General features: G+C 38.8%; 1 protein-coding gene across 4 annotated transcripts in view; it reads right to left on the bottom strand.

The window, feature by feature from the left end:
• Positions 1–15,424, bottom strand: part of pde4ba (phosphodiesterase 4B, cAMP-specific a) — a 155,753-nt gene that overhangs the window by 11,551 nt on the left and 128,778 nt on the right. For 3 of the 4 annotated variants that reach the window (XM_072389129.1, XM_072389130.1, XM_072389131.1), the window contains one exon: positions 6,973–7,085. In XM_072389129.1, the coding sequence (XP_072245230.1) occupies positions 6,973–7,085 (113 nt within the window). Of the gene's footprint in view, positions 1–2,403; positions 2,670–6,972; positions 7,086–15,424 lie in introns of those variants that run through there. The other variant, XM_072389132.1, reaches the window with a different exon arrangement.

Here is a 15,424-nt window from a genome sequence, read left to right on the forward strand (position 1 = left end):
AGGGAAATCCTTTTTACTGCCAACTGACACCGTGACACTGGAGGAAGATTAACCTCTCAGAGCTCTGTGGGTGTCTTTTTTCTACTATTTTACTCCTCTCTTTCTAACTCTCTGTCTTTATTAGTTAATTTGAATCATCGTTTCCTCTTTATTTCTCCCTGTTTTCTATTACTTCCATGGTCAGCATTAATTCCACCAGCTTTCATCTCCATATCTCCCTTTTCTAACCATTTACTCTAACGTCACTCTCCCTCTTTTTCTGCTTACAGGGGCTGGGTTGATTCAGCACAGAGCTGCTCTAGCAGAGGCAAAAAAGGTGAAGGGAGCCTGTGGCATTTCAGTTGGGAGGGGGACACTTAAAGCTGAACTCCTACATTTAGACGTGATCCCATCGGACAGCTCACTGTGCAGGGCAGCCAGGCGGACAGGTAGGCAGGCAGGAAGGCAGACACGGAGTATCCCCCTAACACGAGACTGAGGCTTCACACTCACTGCCTCCACTATCAGATCAGGTACTAAAAAACAATAGTTTCTGATGCATTTCCCTTCTGTTGGCAACATCTTATCCAATAAAAACTACTAAAGTACACTCAGTTATTGTGGATGAAAGATGATCAGGACATAACCAATTAATTCTGACTGTAAAAAAAAAAAGTGAAATAGATAAGAATATTAAATCAGGTCTAAATTCCACCCTTATTCTTTTTAAAAATGTTTCCCCCTCTATATTCTCTGCTTTGAAGACTGAGTTTGTGATCAGAGCCACTAGTGGGTGCACTATACTCGTTCTGCTGTAGAGAAACCCCTCACTGTGTTGAAAGTGTCCTGAGCACTCAACTTTAGAGGTATTATACAATTTATGGATGACTCTATTTCTGTACGAAATGTATAAACATACAAATGTTACTTTCAAATTATTTCAGTGACTGGAGACTTAAAAGTTTTGATGAGCAATTACTGCAATTTACTGAAAAAATAATACAATGAAAACATTTCTTAGAGGCTCTTACCTAAACTAAACAACGATTCCCATGATATGACTTGTCTTACACATTCACTAATTGCCTAATATGTTTTAATTTCTTAACCAGCATATTTGCAGTGGTTATAGATTATTACCCTTCTAACTTTAGCATAACACAAGATGGTAACATTGGCATTATAGCAAAGACTGATAGTAACATAACTCTGTAAAGATCGAGGGGACTTTCTTACGTATGAATTGTGCGTAAGTTGAGTATAGATAAAGACATCTGAGAGACAGCCTAACTACCTCTCACTTCCTCTGACTCACACACATCACAGTGTATGAGACAGAGAGTGTTTGTGTGTCTCTGAACCCATACTTTACTGTATGATATATTAGAATACGGTCAGATGGAGGGAGAGGGTAATTACTGAGTGGACTCCCGTCAATTCTATTGATCGTGGCCTACATAGAGACCAATGTGGTTTGCAGCATCATTTTTGGCTGGAGGCAAACTGTTAACAGGCTGCAGAACTGCACTTGAGTGGCGCGAGGCTGTTTCGAAAGCAGAAAGCAAACCACATTGACGGTATTACACCAAGAAATGATCATCAACATACAACATGACCTCTTCTAAAAATTCTGTCCATTCATTGTTTAATCAACCACTGAGCACAATATGACATTATTGCCGCCACTTTCTTCCTTCTACCTAAATGACTTTTGTGTTCGTCACAAAAACATGCCGTCTTACCATGCTTAGAAATACTACTTTCAATCTACCTGGTCTTCCTGGGATTTAAATTCTTCAAAATTTGACTTAAGTCACATCCTTCCCTCAGTTTAGATAACACTAGACTGTCTCAGACTCCAGAAACAAATACTCAAACTCTTTTTTTGAAACAGTACACACTTTCACTAAATATGGTCACCTATAGGCCAGATAACTTAGGAAATCAACAGTGTGACAGGACAAAGAAACCTGGATCTAAAGATTCATCTGATGTGGCCACCCTGGGAGTAAAAGTAAAGTAATTTCATCAGAAAAAACAACATCTAAATATGTCAACAAGACCACTTTAAAAACTTTGTGAAAGATCTTCCAGTTGTGATCAGCACCAAATACACTCTGATCTTAGAGTTAAGGTAAATGCAAAGGAAAAGTCAAAAGGTCTATCTGTTACAAAATAGTCACAATCATTATGTGTTTTTATTAGTGACGCATCTACATTCAGCAACATGCGAAAAGATGTACAAGGATTCTTAGATAAACAGGTATGGCTGCTTCTTTTATATGTCTTAAATACCACCAAAGGATGAAAAGACGTGAAACTAGCAACAAGTCTGCCCTCAATTCTTCACAAGAAAGAAACTCACAATCAAAACAGTTACAGAGTGATTATTAACTAACGGCATAAAAAAACAAGGAAACTCACCTTTTTCCAAACATTTAGTTTTCCTAATTTCTTGTCTTTCCTATCAAAGCAGCAGGCACCCATTATTGCTGAGTGTAGAGCAGAGTGGGGCTTCCGTCCGTTAAAGAGTCTGTCCCAGTCTGACTACAGCATGAGTTAAAGGACCAAGCCAGGGCTCTCTGACGCTGGGAAATGCTACAGCTCTAGTGAATCACTTTGGGCTGCGAAGTCTGTTTTCACCTCACACCCTGTGCATGTGGAGCAATGACTGAATGTTTAAGTGTGTGTGGTTGAGAAAGATCTGCTTCATACACACTCCCTCATGGGGGTAGACCCGCCTCTTTGCTCCTCTTGCTGGCTGTTTAGTCTCCTGCAGCTGGCAGTCATAGCTCTGATGTTTTTACCTCCCTTTGTTCAATATCTCACTGATAATTCTGATAAATAAAATACTTCCTTTTTTACATAAACAGTTGATTTTCTAGAATAAGAGGAAGCCAAGCATCACATTTTTTCCTCCTCAAAGTCAAATTCTACACAAGTGACCAACATCTTTACACTATGCTAACTTAACAGACAGAAAGTTTGCAGCTCCATTGCTCCATCTATGTCACACATGCGGCATTCAAGCACTGTTTTCAGTGCACATGCACTTTGGAGATCTTTACACGATGTTCCTATGCAGTTCTGGCAAGGGAATTAGAATCACCAACTACTTATTTAGGTTACCTTGCCTGACTTGATCACATAACAGTAGTGTACTGAAGTGGACATAAATTAGATTCAGCCAGTTTTCTAAATATTTGCTTGAAATGTCCATTACATTTGGATGTAAACTCAGATTGTGAATATCAGTTTATTTAAATAGATTGTAGAATTTTGGCACAACTAGTTGACCAAAATCATTTTTGATAGAGAATACATACAACAATGACGAAGTAATTCATGTGAAAATGTGCTCCTTTTCGGTCTTGCATTACAGTGTCCTAATTCTGGGAGGGAATTTTGTCTGGCCGAAAGACATGAGATGATCTCACTGTGCTCAAGGGTGAATAACTTTCCCAACGACTTCATTAATCGTAAAATATGTGTAAATCATTTGAAAGTGAAAGCAACTTTTAGTTCCAGCCCTAAAAGACATTCGGTTACATGGATATAAACTAAGGAAAACAGCTAATCATCTCTTTTTGAAAGCTAGAAAAAGAGGAACTGGCTTATCAAATAATCATTAATAATTGTCCATCGTACTTTCTTGACTTTTTTTCCTGCGATTTAACTACCTAAATTCGAGATGGTTTACTGAAGTCCAATAGTCACGTACCAGGGGGTCTGCAGCCTTGACAAGGAGAATATTCCATCACACAACAGACCTTGACCTGTCTATGTCAACCATACATAACAAAGACGACAGTCACGTACTGTGAGTCCCCAGCTGCAGCAGCCCCTGCGCTTCACCTTGGAGGTACAGCAGCAGCCTCTTATATTTCGCTTCCTTCATACTCATGTTTCATACTCACCACAGCTTGAGTTACAGGTTTTCCATCCTCAATACAACAGATGTACATGGGTCACATTTGCTGATTGGCACTTCAACTAAAGTAGGTTGAGTGTAGCGGCCCATATTACAAAGGGGCTGGAGTTCTGTAATGTTTTAGTTTACTGTGAAAAAAAGGCACAGACTGAGATAGCTGAGATATGAGTGATATTTAGCCACTGTTAGTACAAACAAACTGCCACATACGCACATACACACACATAGACACAAACAGTAAATACATACATACGATGCAAGCGTGGTTGATGGGGGACTTCTTATACACAGACTGTTACGTGTAAGGACACGTTCACTTTCTCACCAAAGTCAAAGCTATGAAAGAGGGTCACAACACACAATGAGCACATTGTGCCACCTGATATGCTGCACAGTCGAGCAGGGCTGTCTCAGTCATGACTACACTCTTGTTGCTCTTCACCAAATCTCACTGTTCAAAGTGAAATTTTGAAAAAACAAATGGGATTGTACATAATGACCACTTTTTCAATATGTTGCTGGCCCAAAAAAGGAAACACTATACAACACTATTAACACTATTCATACAACCAATTCATGACACACAACTTAATTAATGATAACATGAAGATTTACTCAAGTGGAAGTGGTTTTTGTTTCATTGTGCTCCCGTGGGATTATCGTGGCAGCTCATGGGGTATATTTGATGTTTTCTCTAAAAAGACAGGATGCTATACCTTCATTATTACCTTATTAGGATATTTGGGAATTTCTCAAATTGGTTAGGCTTCTAAAATCTGTTCCCACTTACAGTACAGTGTTTGGCTTGACCCTGCCAAAGTTTCTGTGATTGCAAAAGTGCTAAAATCTCACATGTTAGATAAGAATACATCTTATCAAAAGGGAGGGATGATGGAGACCAACTTGGTGATTTTTTTCCAGTATACCTATGTGCTCTCTACTCTTTGTCTGTGTTGTTGTCATCCTGGAGCCTTGCATCAAAGTTCTAAATGTCTCCCCTGTGATTTAGTCATTGTAACATGAGACCAGTCCAGCTGACTATCAGTGCTTGATACATGTGCAGATGACGAATGCAATAGGATAAACAAACACAGCCATTAACCATCCAAACGGGTATGATGGGATGCCTATTGTCGTCTGGATAAAGAGCAGGGAATCAGGAAGGAGACAGGAAGAGAGAGTCACTCTGCCCAGGGGTCTCCACAGATCCCTCACACACTCATACTCTCACACATACAAATGTTCTCCCTCTTCCTTTTTAGTTTATTGTGTTTGACCTACTGCGGGATCCCTCACATCCTGTTGTCCAGTTTTATGAGAAATAACAAGCTTTTCCTCTCAGCTCATGCGACATACCATTTCGGGTTTAGTTACGCTCAGCTGGCACTCTGCTTGTTAAATCTAGAAAAGGTTTTAACTCAGCAAAAAAGATTAAACACGTATGCACCTTTTAGTTTCCAATCTCACTCAAAATGTAATTGCTCGTTTTATGGAATTTCCCCAGAACTCAGCCAAAGCACTGCAGCCCAAAAAGAAATCAACTGTCTACCTCCATAAGAAAATAGTTATCTATAAACTGATACAAGGCTTCAAACTTTTAACAAAGTCAATAACTATTCTTCAAATCATAGAAGCGTTAACCACTAAAATCAATATATGCAAAACTTTATCACTGCCAGGAGGCTGCGTTTACAACGTTATCTCAATGTCTGTAGGTCGAAAGGAGCTTACTGTAAGACAATCATGTACATGTTTTGTGGGCCACAAAAACAGTGGAGTGAAGCATGGAAAAGAGAGCCTTATGGTTCATGCACCTTTCAACACAGCTGTCACCACAGATATTGTCCTAATGATAGAGTGCCCAACAAAGAGAAAAATCTGAAGTTATTCAAGCTGAAGCAACTCATTAAATCTTAGAAAGTTGAAGAGTTGCAGCAAAGTTAAAAAAAATATTCAATAAATCCCAAAGTTGAAATGTAAACTCTGAACAAAGCTTAGTAACATTCTTTGTTAACTTCTTGGTTCTTTACAGAACAGCCTGATTCTTGCTTTAAACCACATAATCACCATCATAAAACAAACCAGTGACACAGAAAAGGGCTTTTAGATAAGTATAATGGAAGTATGTGCGTTTGTGTCTGAGCTGAATGACCAAAAGATGTTGCACTTTTTTTGTTTCCAGTTGACCAATCATCCATGAAGCAAAAAAGCGCACAAGAAAAGTAATTACTGTAAAGAGAGGAGAACTTTTTATATTGTGGGCTCACAATCTTGAAAAAAAGTTCAAAACTAAGTTTTTGACCAGCTCTATAAATCAAGCCATACATTTAAAGTAAAAAGTGAAAAGCTTATAAAATGACATATCGTTGTGCATTAGTCAAGTCAGGGGGTTTCTTATGTAAAGAAGCAGGAACTGAATCTTGGTGCAGATAACAATAATAATAAAAAAAAGACAGACAAAGCAGTGGACAGTGAAAACACACTTGACAGGAAACATGGAACAAGAGCTACAGCAGGCCAAGATAAAAAACATGCACTTCCTGTTGTGAGACTGTCTTTCTACAAAAGGAGAAAAAACTAAAGAAATGAATGAAGCTTCATGTTGGTTTAGGAAAAAAAAGAGCTGATGAGTAACATGCAATCACATGCAAGTGTGCAGGCAGCTTTGAATAAGTCAGCGCTTGCTGCAGCTCCCTCTGCCAAACCAGTCTCCTCCTACCCAGTGTGCTGGACAGGTTCAGACCTGACAGAATTCTGTCGACTTTGCTTAGGTCATGCTAAGTTCAGCTACAGTATCTTTGGATTTTGCACACTACTGTTCATGTGTTTATTATGTTGAAGAATATATGCTCTCTGCAATATCCCTCCCTGCTCAGATTTAGCGCTTCCTCAAAGTGCAGAGCCTTTTCTACAAGAGCATCAGCAACAAGTGTTGTTTTCTTGCTTGAGATAAATAGCAGCAGGCTTGTGTACCTAAAACACTTCTCCACTATGTATTTAAAACAACAAAATAATAATAATAAAGATAGAGTATGTGCATTGAAAACTGTGCCCTTTCCTACCTTGTTGGAGGCCATGTCACTAACAGAGCGGTAGGTCTGGATGGTCTCCAGCTGGTCCAGACACCAGTCCAACTCCTCCATTGTCTCCATGGCCAGCTTTTGGTACGCCTCATCTGTCAAACAGCCGGCACACAGAGACACACAGTCAGAACAGACGGTGCACATGGAGTCTGAGTGCTGCCTGGCCACTCCCAGGTAACATCCATCCACAGACCCCGCGGTAGGTTTCTGCTGTGGGTGCTGCTGAAGTGGAGGAATCACTAGTGGTGGCACACGGCTACAGTGCTCCTTCATCATGAGGAGATGTAGCTGTGGCAACCTGTTCAAAGTCGCAGCTGTCAGTATAGTGGAGGAAAACTAGGACCTGACCACACTGTCACACTGAACTTGTCTCACAGCACATGCGTGTGCCCACCCCATACCACCCCACCCTTCCCACAATCTGAGGCCCTAAACTCATTTACATGAAGTCAGACCCTCACTGCAGGAAACCAGATATACCCTCCCCGTTCCACTGCTACACACAGTCCCACTTTAACCCAACTCACAGGAAGCCACACATGCAGCAAACGCATGTAAATTACACACAAAGAAACATTTTTAAAAAACATTTTTATTACGTCTTCATTGGCATTTTTGGACACATACATACTGGTAAACAAGAAACAAAGATTATGTAAAAGCATGCAATTAGTGTAATAATTTCCAATTATTCAAAATAGGCTGAAAATTTGACAGATAATGAGAATGTTTTGTATCGATTAATGAGTAGAGACTAAATTTAACAATGTGACTGTATCTGGTGGCATCCCGCCACTCCCGCATATAGCTTCTATGAAGACGCGTGTTGGAGTTGTTTTGCAGTTTGCATGCAGGAAGCTGAAGGCCCCACCACAACAAAGACACAAACAGAACCCATTAGATTAAATCGGAGAAAGTGGTAGGTACTAATCAGTGCAAAAAAGTCTCTTCTTTAAATTTTTTTATTTATTTATATATTTACCATTTGTATGTTGGCTTGTCTTGATTTTTTTAAAACATAGTTTGGAAGTTATACACATACTAAGTATGCAGAACTTTTTTGCATTTTCATTCATCTAATCTGAAATGTATTCTCTGTCTCATAATCATTTACATCAGAAGTTGTTTGCAAGTGCAAAGATGTCCAACTGTCTTTAACAGAACAGTTTTGCATTGTGGAATATTTCATTAAAGACAAAGAAAAGCTTTTGTTTGGCATTTTTTGATTTTGAAAAACTCAACTACCATGTCTTGATTATCTGAAAACTTTTTATAATTTTGGCATCAATCATGAATGTGTACTTTGCCTCATTTAAAAAACAACAAAAAGTGGCTGTTATGTTAAAGCAAAACAATAATTAAGCTAAAACTGTCCTAATCGGATCAAAACACCATATTTGATACATTGTGTTAAAATCTGCATATTTAAGGACGTTTTTTTCAAATTAAATTTACAAATTAAATATTAAAAAATAAAGACAAATGTTACTGAAAATCTACAGAATCCAACTCAGGAAGATAAAAAATGAAAAGAAATGTACTGAGAGTGTACTGGAACCATTGTTGAAACATTCTTGCATGAACTAAGAATCTAACTAACGCTGTTCTTTTGATTTTGCTGCCTTTTAGACAACTGCATTTCTACGTTAAAGATGGAGTCAGGCTGTTGTGGAAAGCAAAGAAGGTGTGCAAAGAGTTGGCTAGTAAGACTGAACACACACACACACACACATCTGCTACTCCAGCATTGTGTATACTCTGGGTCTCCTAGCTGCAGAGCATAACATGGCAAAAGGGTTGCACTGCGGCGACCTTAGCGTGGCCACGTAGAATCTGTGTCCTGCTCTGATCTCATCGCCATCAAAGACTCGAGCCTGTTTGCTCTCCCAAACATGAGAGGCACCTGGCGCTATGCCCACAGCTCTCCCTCAAGTCTGGAGAGTGGCCTGAGAGAAAGACGTGTGTGTGTGTTTGTGTGCTTAACACCAAAAGCATGTGATGTAGAAATGGTTTACACCTATTTGAGGCCTTTCCCTAAAACAGTTTTCTCATTTGAACTTTTAAACTGCAAGAAAAATACTGGCATTTTTGACTGTAGAATTTTGTTGTCATTTTGTTTGTCTTCTTCTGCTGAAACTAAAACCATTCATCTTTTTCCTCCCCTTGTTATTTACCTCAGTTGTAAGTCATACTGAAAAACACGACTCCTAACATGACTTCTAATTAAGTTAAGTAATCTGTTATAGCTCCCAGGCCTGGGCAGGTGCGTGCTGATATGATCAACAAAGAGCCACTCAAGTAGAGGAAATACATTTGAGCCTGTTGAAGTAAGACTCTGTCAGAGAAAATGTAACCGCTAGACTGAACTGTTAATCACTTTCAGAGGTTGATTTCAAAACACACAAATGTGGGTCTTAAAATCTGGTCTAGAGAGTAAGGACCGAAAACTGGTCACAAGGCCAACTTCTTGTGGGTCCCTGCATACTGCATCCAGTTTCTAGGCTGGTTCCAGATTCACTTAAGTGTAACGCTTGTATAACAGTTTTACTCTGATCTTTGGCCTGCTGGCAAGCAACGTCAATACCACTGGACCCAGTTTATAACCACTCACTTTAAAAAGAGATTTATGTGCAAAGAATTTATGCTTTTGATATAGGCTCCCAGTTATTTAAGCAATAGCTCCAGCACCTTTGAAAAATAAGGACAAAACTTAATAAGAAAATGCTGGTAAGTTTGTTTCTGACAAAACCTTTAGGGTAAATTAAATTACAGAACAATTCCACAACAGTGTGTAAAAGAGGAGAACAAAAACAACTTTTTTAGCCATATTTTAGGAGATGTTCTTATTAGAATTTGACTTACTTATAGAAGGAAAACGAATAATTAAGTCACTTAATCCCATAGAGTAAAACAGGTCAGAAAGAGATATTCTGTAATTTATACAAGACCCCTTAAATTACAAGAATGTACAGTATATGGGGATTAAAGATGAGAGTATTTTCCAGAATTTCAGGGATAAATTAGAGTGCTGTGCTTCAAGTCCGTATGAAGATGTTTTGTTTTTAGGCAAACATTCTTTAGGCAATCATACTGATTATGTATTTGTAACATACAACATACGTTACTCTCACATAACCCCTGACAGTGGGTGACAAATAAATGCTTATATATTTGCAGTATTTGTTACTGACAGATGGACTGAGGGAAATAACATTCAAAAGCCAAATGTCTAACACACACACAAACACTAAAGCTACGATAGAGGAGGGGATTTCCACCGCCTCCACCCCGAGACAAGGTCCTTTCTGATCAGCACTCAGACCTACAGTGAGTGTCCCACAGGAGCAGACAGGAAACATACACATACAGCAACACATGTACAGTCCAGACACACACACACCAGCACATATGCTGAAAGGTCTCATTACTGCGTTTCCACACAAACATCCATCAACGCAAGTACTTTCCAGCTGAGAGAGGCAGAACCAACAGTCTGTTGAGGCAGGGAGAGTTTGGAGGGATATGAGGTCAGCGCTCTCTGTCTCTGTTTCAACACCAACAAGTTCAGTTTGTTTCACAGGCATAATGCCTGCATGACTAAACTATGCTAAATTACCAAACAAGCACACTGTACACACATACACACTTTAAAATTGAAATTCCTTCAGTCGTATCAATGAAACAAATTGTAGATGTTTAGTAGCCTACAGTCACAGCAGTGGAAGAACAGAAGTGGATTTTTCAAAGACAAAAAGTAATCGAAAAAGGGTAAAATTATCTCAATGGGCTGAATGAGCTATATTAACAGTATTGCACAGTTTACTCTCTATAGTCAAGTTTCCAACCTTATTTGTTATTGGAAAGCAAAACTGGGAAAAAAAATGGTTAACACTCCTGGACATGAGATAATAAATACAGCAAACTCACTTGAAAGTAATTCCTGAAGACCTCTTACCATTTATCTCTTCTATATGCCCAAGGTGACTCGTTTTGTTCATGTCTTCAGTCTCCAAGTTTCATTTCCAGTTAGCAACTACTTCTCTGTTAAACACAGTTACCATGTGTAATATTGACTGCACTGCAGCCTGCTTACAGCACTACGTAGCCTAGTTTATTTTCTCCAAGCAAGTTGGTGGGTAAAAGCGTAATGCATCTTCTGTATATAAAGACTTTTCAAATGCCACTGGATGGAAACACTGATAGTGCCTCTCAGGTTAAAATGCAATATTATGTCTCTTGATATTTTTCAGTTCCTCTCCTTTTCTCTCTGTGTTCTATAGCTTTATGTATAGCTATATGTGAATTTAAAATGCCTTCAAGATTACAAAGCCCAAAATCCACAATGAAGGAAGTCATTCTATCCTAAAAAGCTCTCTAGCAACCAAAACTGTCTTTTCTGTGGTCTTCTTAATTTTGTTGCCTACATTATCATAAAAGACATTTGCATATTTCCTGCCCTCTGGCTTGTATCGCAAGGCTGAAACAAAGAATGGATAGCTAAATTAGCTAAAATGGCTAAAACCACAACCCCGACATTTTGTTTTAAGCCCTATGTATCTTAGAATGTGTCAGTCAGTGAGCAAGTCAGACTTGCAGTACAAATATACATCACTTTACATGCTCATCCAGCCTTCTTTCTCGTTATCTCTGCCTTGCTTCTGCTGCACCTCTGAAGTGGGAAGCTAAAAGTTTTATACTTTTTCCCCCCTCTATATTAGCAACAAATTTCTTCATTCAAAAGTTCACTTAACATAAGAAAAACATGAGCTAATAATGCTCAACCAGCTCTTAAATGTTCTTAAGTATCTTATATCCTGAAAAGGAAATCTTCTTACTAGCATACTTCATTTTAGAGATTCAGAAAATTTAGAGTTAGAAAGATATAGGTTATGATTTCCCATTTGTCATGGAACGCACCATCAGTACAGCAGCAGTAAGTGCCATTACAAATGCAAACATCAGTGAAATATTGCATGTAAGCAGCAGTCTTTAATATTAGCTTCTAAAAACTTCAAAATGCCAAAAGGTAAAAGGGGAATTAAAATGGGAGAAAGATTGTACCTAAATTAAGCCTATTCGCTGTCCATTGTCCAAATGCAGTTGAGGGAAATGTCAGTATTTTAAATGAAAATTGCCAGTCAAGGTCTGCTCTGAGCAATTATACCACTTACTTGTTCTTTCATACTGTAATAACAAGCTCCAAGGGTCATTTATTAAGTTCTACAGCTCTCAGAAGAGGCTAATCCTCAGGAAATTGAGTCACCCCATGCCCTTAAATCATCCATTTGAATAGAGGTTTTAATCAATTAAAGAAAAAGAGAAAAAGTTGCTGTACTGTCTCTCTGTCTTATGCTGAATAAAGCATTTTCATTGTGTGAAAAAGGGCATAATATGTCTCATTTAATACATTGAGGCATTAAAACCTTTTCTTGTAGAACAAACTATGACCCTATAATTCAACATATGCCCTCTTCAAGCGATGCTAGCAGCTGGAAGCTAGGTCCATTTCAATTTCAATTATAATATATCTAGTACCCCTTAGAGACTTATTTTATTTTAGTATATTCATTTTATTAAATACATTTCTCCCAAACTATATCTTTATTTAACTCACTTCCTTTAAAAATGGACAGCATTTAATTTATTTACTTAATCTGACCTTTATGGACTCTTCTCTGCAGCAGATGCACACAAGCAGAGGATTATTGAAGGACTATTGTGCCCACAAGCTCTCAGACCGGAGCAGTTAAAACTATGTTTCAATATGTACATGTGAATCTGATCGGTCACCCCATCGTGATACAGATAGACATCACAGTTTCCTGCCTGTGATGTGAAGGTCGATGCAGCCAACCAGACGAGAGCTGCAGCCAAAATCTATAATTTAAACACGTGCACATGATATACAGGTATTTACACGTGCAGACAAATACACTCACAAACATGAAGGTTACTGGGGTCGGTAGGGGACAGTCTCTCCGTTCATCACCCCGCTAACTAATTTCTGCTTTTAATTTATTGGCCGATCGTTCATCATCTAGGTTTTGAAGGATGACGTGCCACATTTCCAGACCACACACACATAAAGAGAAGCCAAACTTTGACGTGGGCTGACTGGCTGTGGTGCCAAAGAGAGTATGAGGGAGCCATTCTTTAACTGCATCTGCTGCTTTTTACCAGAAACAGAGATGGGGTTGAACTGAAACCTCCATGTGGTTACACAACACTTCTTAACAAAGACCAGAAATATTATGGTGAGGCAGAGGGCTGCTGCTTCTTACCAGCTCAATTATGATTAGGCCTGTACAGATCTGTCACTGACAAAACATTTCAAAAGTAAGGAAGAAGGGTGGCGGAATTTGTGGTTTTTAGATTTTTACTTGACCCTCAAACATTTGTTGATTGAACATTTACGGGTTCTGAGAAGAGACAAAATGACATCATGAGTCGGTTTCCTCAGAGTTAACTTATTTGATTTACAAGCAGGCAGAATACAAACAGTGTCTCCTTAGATGTTATTAGAATGTTGTTGCCTTGTGGTTGTGAATTATAAACACAAGGGAGAGAAATGCTGACCGCATGTTCTGTTGCAATGGAATAAAACAGGTTTAAAAGAGCCACTAATGGGTAAATTGATTGTTCTGGGGTGCACTGCGGGTAAAACATGCTTGTGCCTTTTTCATGCGGTGACCCTCCAGAAACAGCACTGAGACACTATTAGGATGCTGACTCACACATTAAGAAGTCTGATGTGTTGTAATAGTAATGTTTTTATAGCTTGTTTATTAGCCCTCTGTCCATAATACCAGGACGAGAGACAAAGCTTTCAATGTGTCCACTGCAGCCACTTGCCTAGTGTAGCAAAAGGGGGGATTTAATATTCGTTTGACTTGGTAGGTTATCAGTCAGGCAGATGTGACTGAGTCTCACTTGAGGCCTCTCTGCCTGTGTTTATACTGATAGTAAGATATTCATGACCACCAGCAACTTAATAAAAAGTGCTTTGAGTAGGTCACATGTAAAAACCATGTGTGAGGGAATGTCAGACCTTTTAATGTCTATTCTCCCTCTCTCATGTTTTCCTGTCCTCTATATAGCATACAGTTTCTTGTTTGACAAAAAAAAAATCCAATTAAAATCTGTGTCCTGCTCTGATCTCAGTGTAGCTTAGCAGGACGCAAAGACTCATAAAGGATGGACAGCAATACCAGAGTCTTTGACAGATTGTTGAAATAAAAGTAGGAAGGCTCTGCTGAGTTAATTAAACTGTACAGGTGGTATGGGATTGTTATTTGGTGATGGTTTGTGTTGATATTTTCTCAGCACAATCTTTGTATTCCAATCTCTCACAACCATATAGCAATGACTAAAAATCAGGTGAGAAAATATTAATCTTGTTCACACAAAGGAAACAACTTACAATCAGCTGCCAATTGCAAATCAAGAAGGAAATTATGAAATAAAATAAAAAGATGCTTAGATATTTAATCTGTTTGTACATGAACTGGTGCAAAATGTCTCATGTACTTTCCTTTAGCCTAAGGTCAGATCTTAAAATGTCTTCACCCAAAGTAATAAACTTAAATATGTCTTAGTTTCTTATGATTTACAATATAGAAAAACAGAACATTTAAAATGTGAAAAACTGAAACCAGCGTCCAGAGACTACACCACAATCTCTACCTTGAGCTCAAGTTTACTTATCTGCAAAAGACTATTCATCCCCATCAAGTCTGACCGGTCATCATGTTCTGATGTAAAAATCAGTTTTGGTGTGCCGTCTCTTTCTCTCTCTGATAAAACAGAAAGACGTCAATGAGGCTCTTCATATTATCAACAGTCTTACGAACTTCCACATATACCCCCCCCACCACCACCACACACACTTTAGTTCCATCTGAACACAGTGTTTTTCACGCTTATTTTTTCCTCAACATTTATACCCTCAAACATGTGTACACTCACAAAAACATACACACAAACATGCCAACAGACTAGGCTTTGTCTGCTTTACCTGGGGTGAACTCCCACACTGGGAGTGACAGCACTGAGTGAACTGAATGGGCCTTATTGTCATGCTGACTGGCATTTGCCCCTCGAGTTGATTAGCATGGATCAGAAGTTGAATCCCAGTCAGCCAAACTGTTGATGTTGTTTTTTCCTTTTAGGCTTCAAAGTAGCTTCCAGAGTTAGAATTACAGAGGGTTCCTGTGGGTGTGCTGGTTTATCTGAATTCAGGGGTGATGAGAGACTTTGGGAATGATTAGGAATGTGCCACAATGTTGGGCACAGTATTACACCAATTTATACTTTATTTTCCCATGAAACACGGTGCTTTACTTTCTTACGTACTGTCAAATACATCAAAGAGCAGAGGAGATGAGGAATGACCCAGAACTGATTTAATGTTTTGTAATATTAAGATATCAAC

This window comes from Leuresthes tenuis, unplaced genomic scaffold (genome assembly GCF_036924035.1).
Source record: "Leuresthes tenuis unplaced genomic scaffold, fLeuTen1.0.hap1 SCAF_7, whole genome shotgun sequence".
NCBI classification, from domain to species: domain Eukaryota; kingdom Metazoa; phylum Chordata; class Actinopteri; order Atheriniformes; family Atherinopsidae; genus Leuresthes; species Leuresthes tenuis.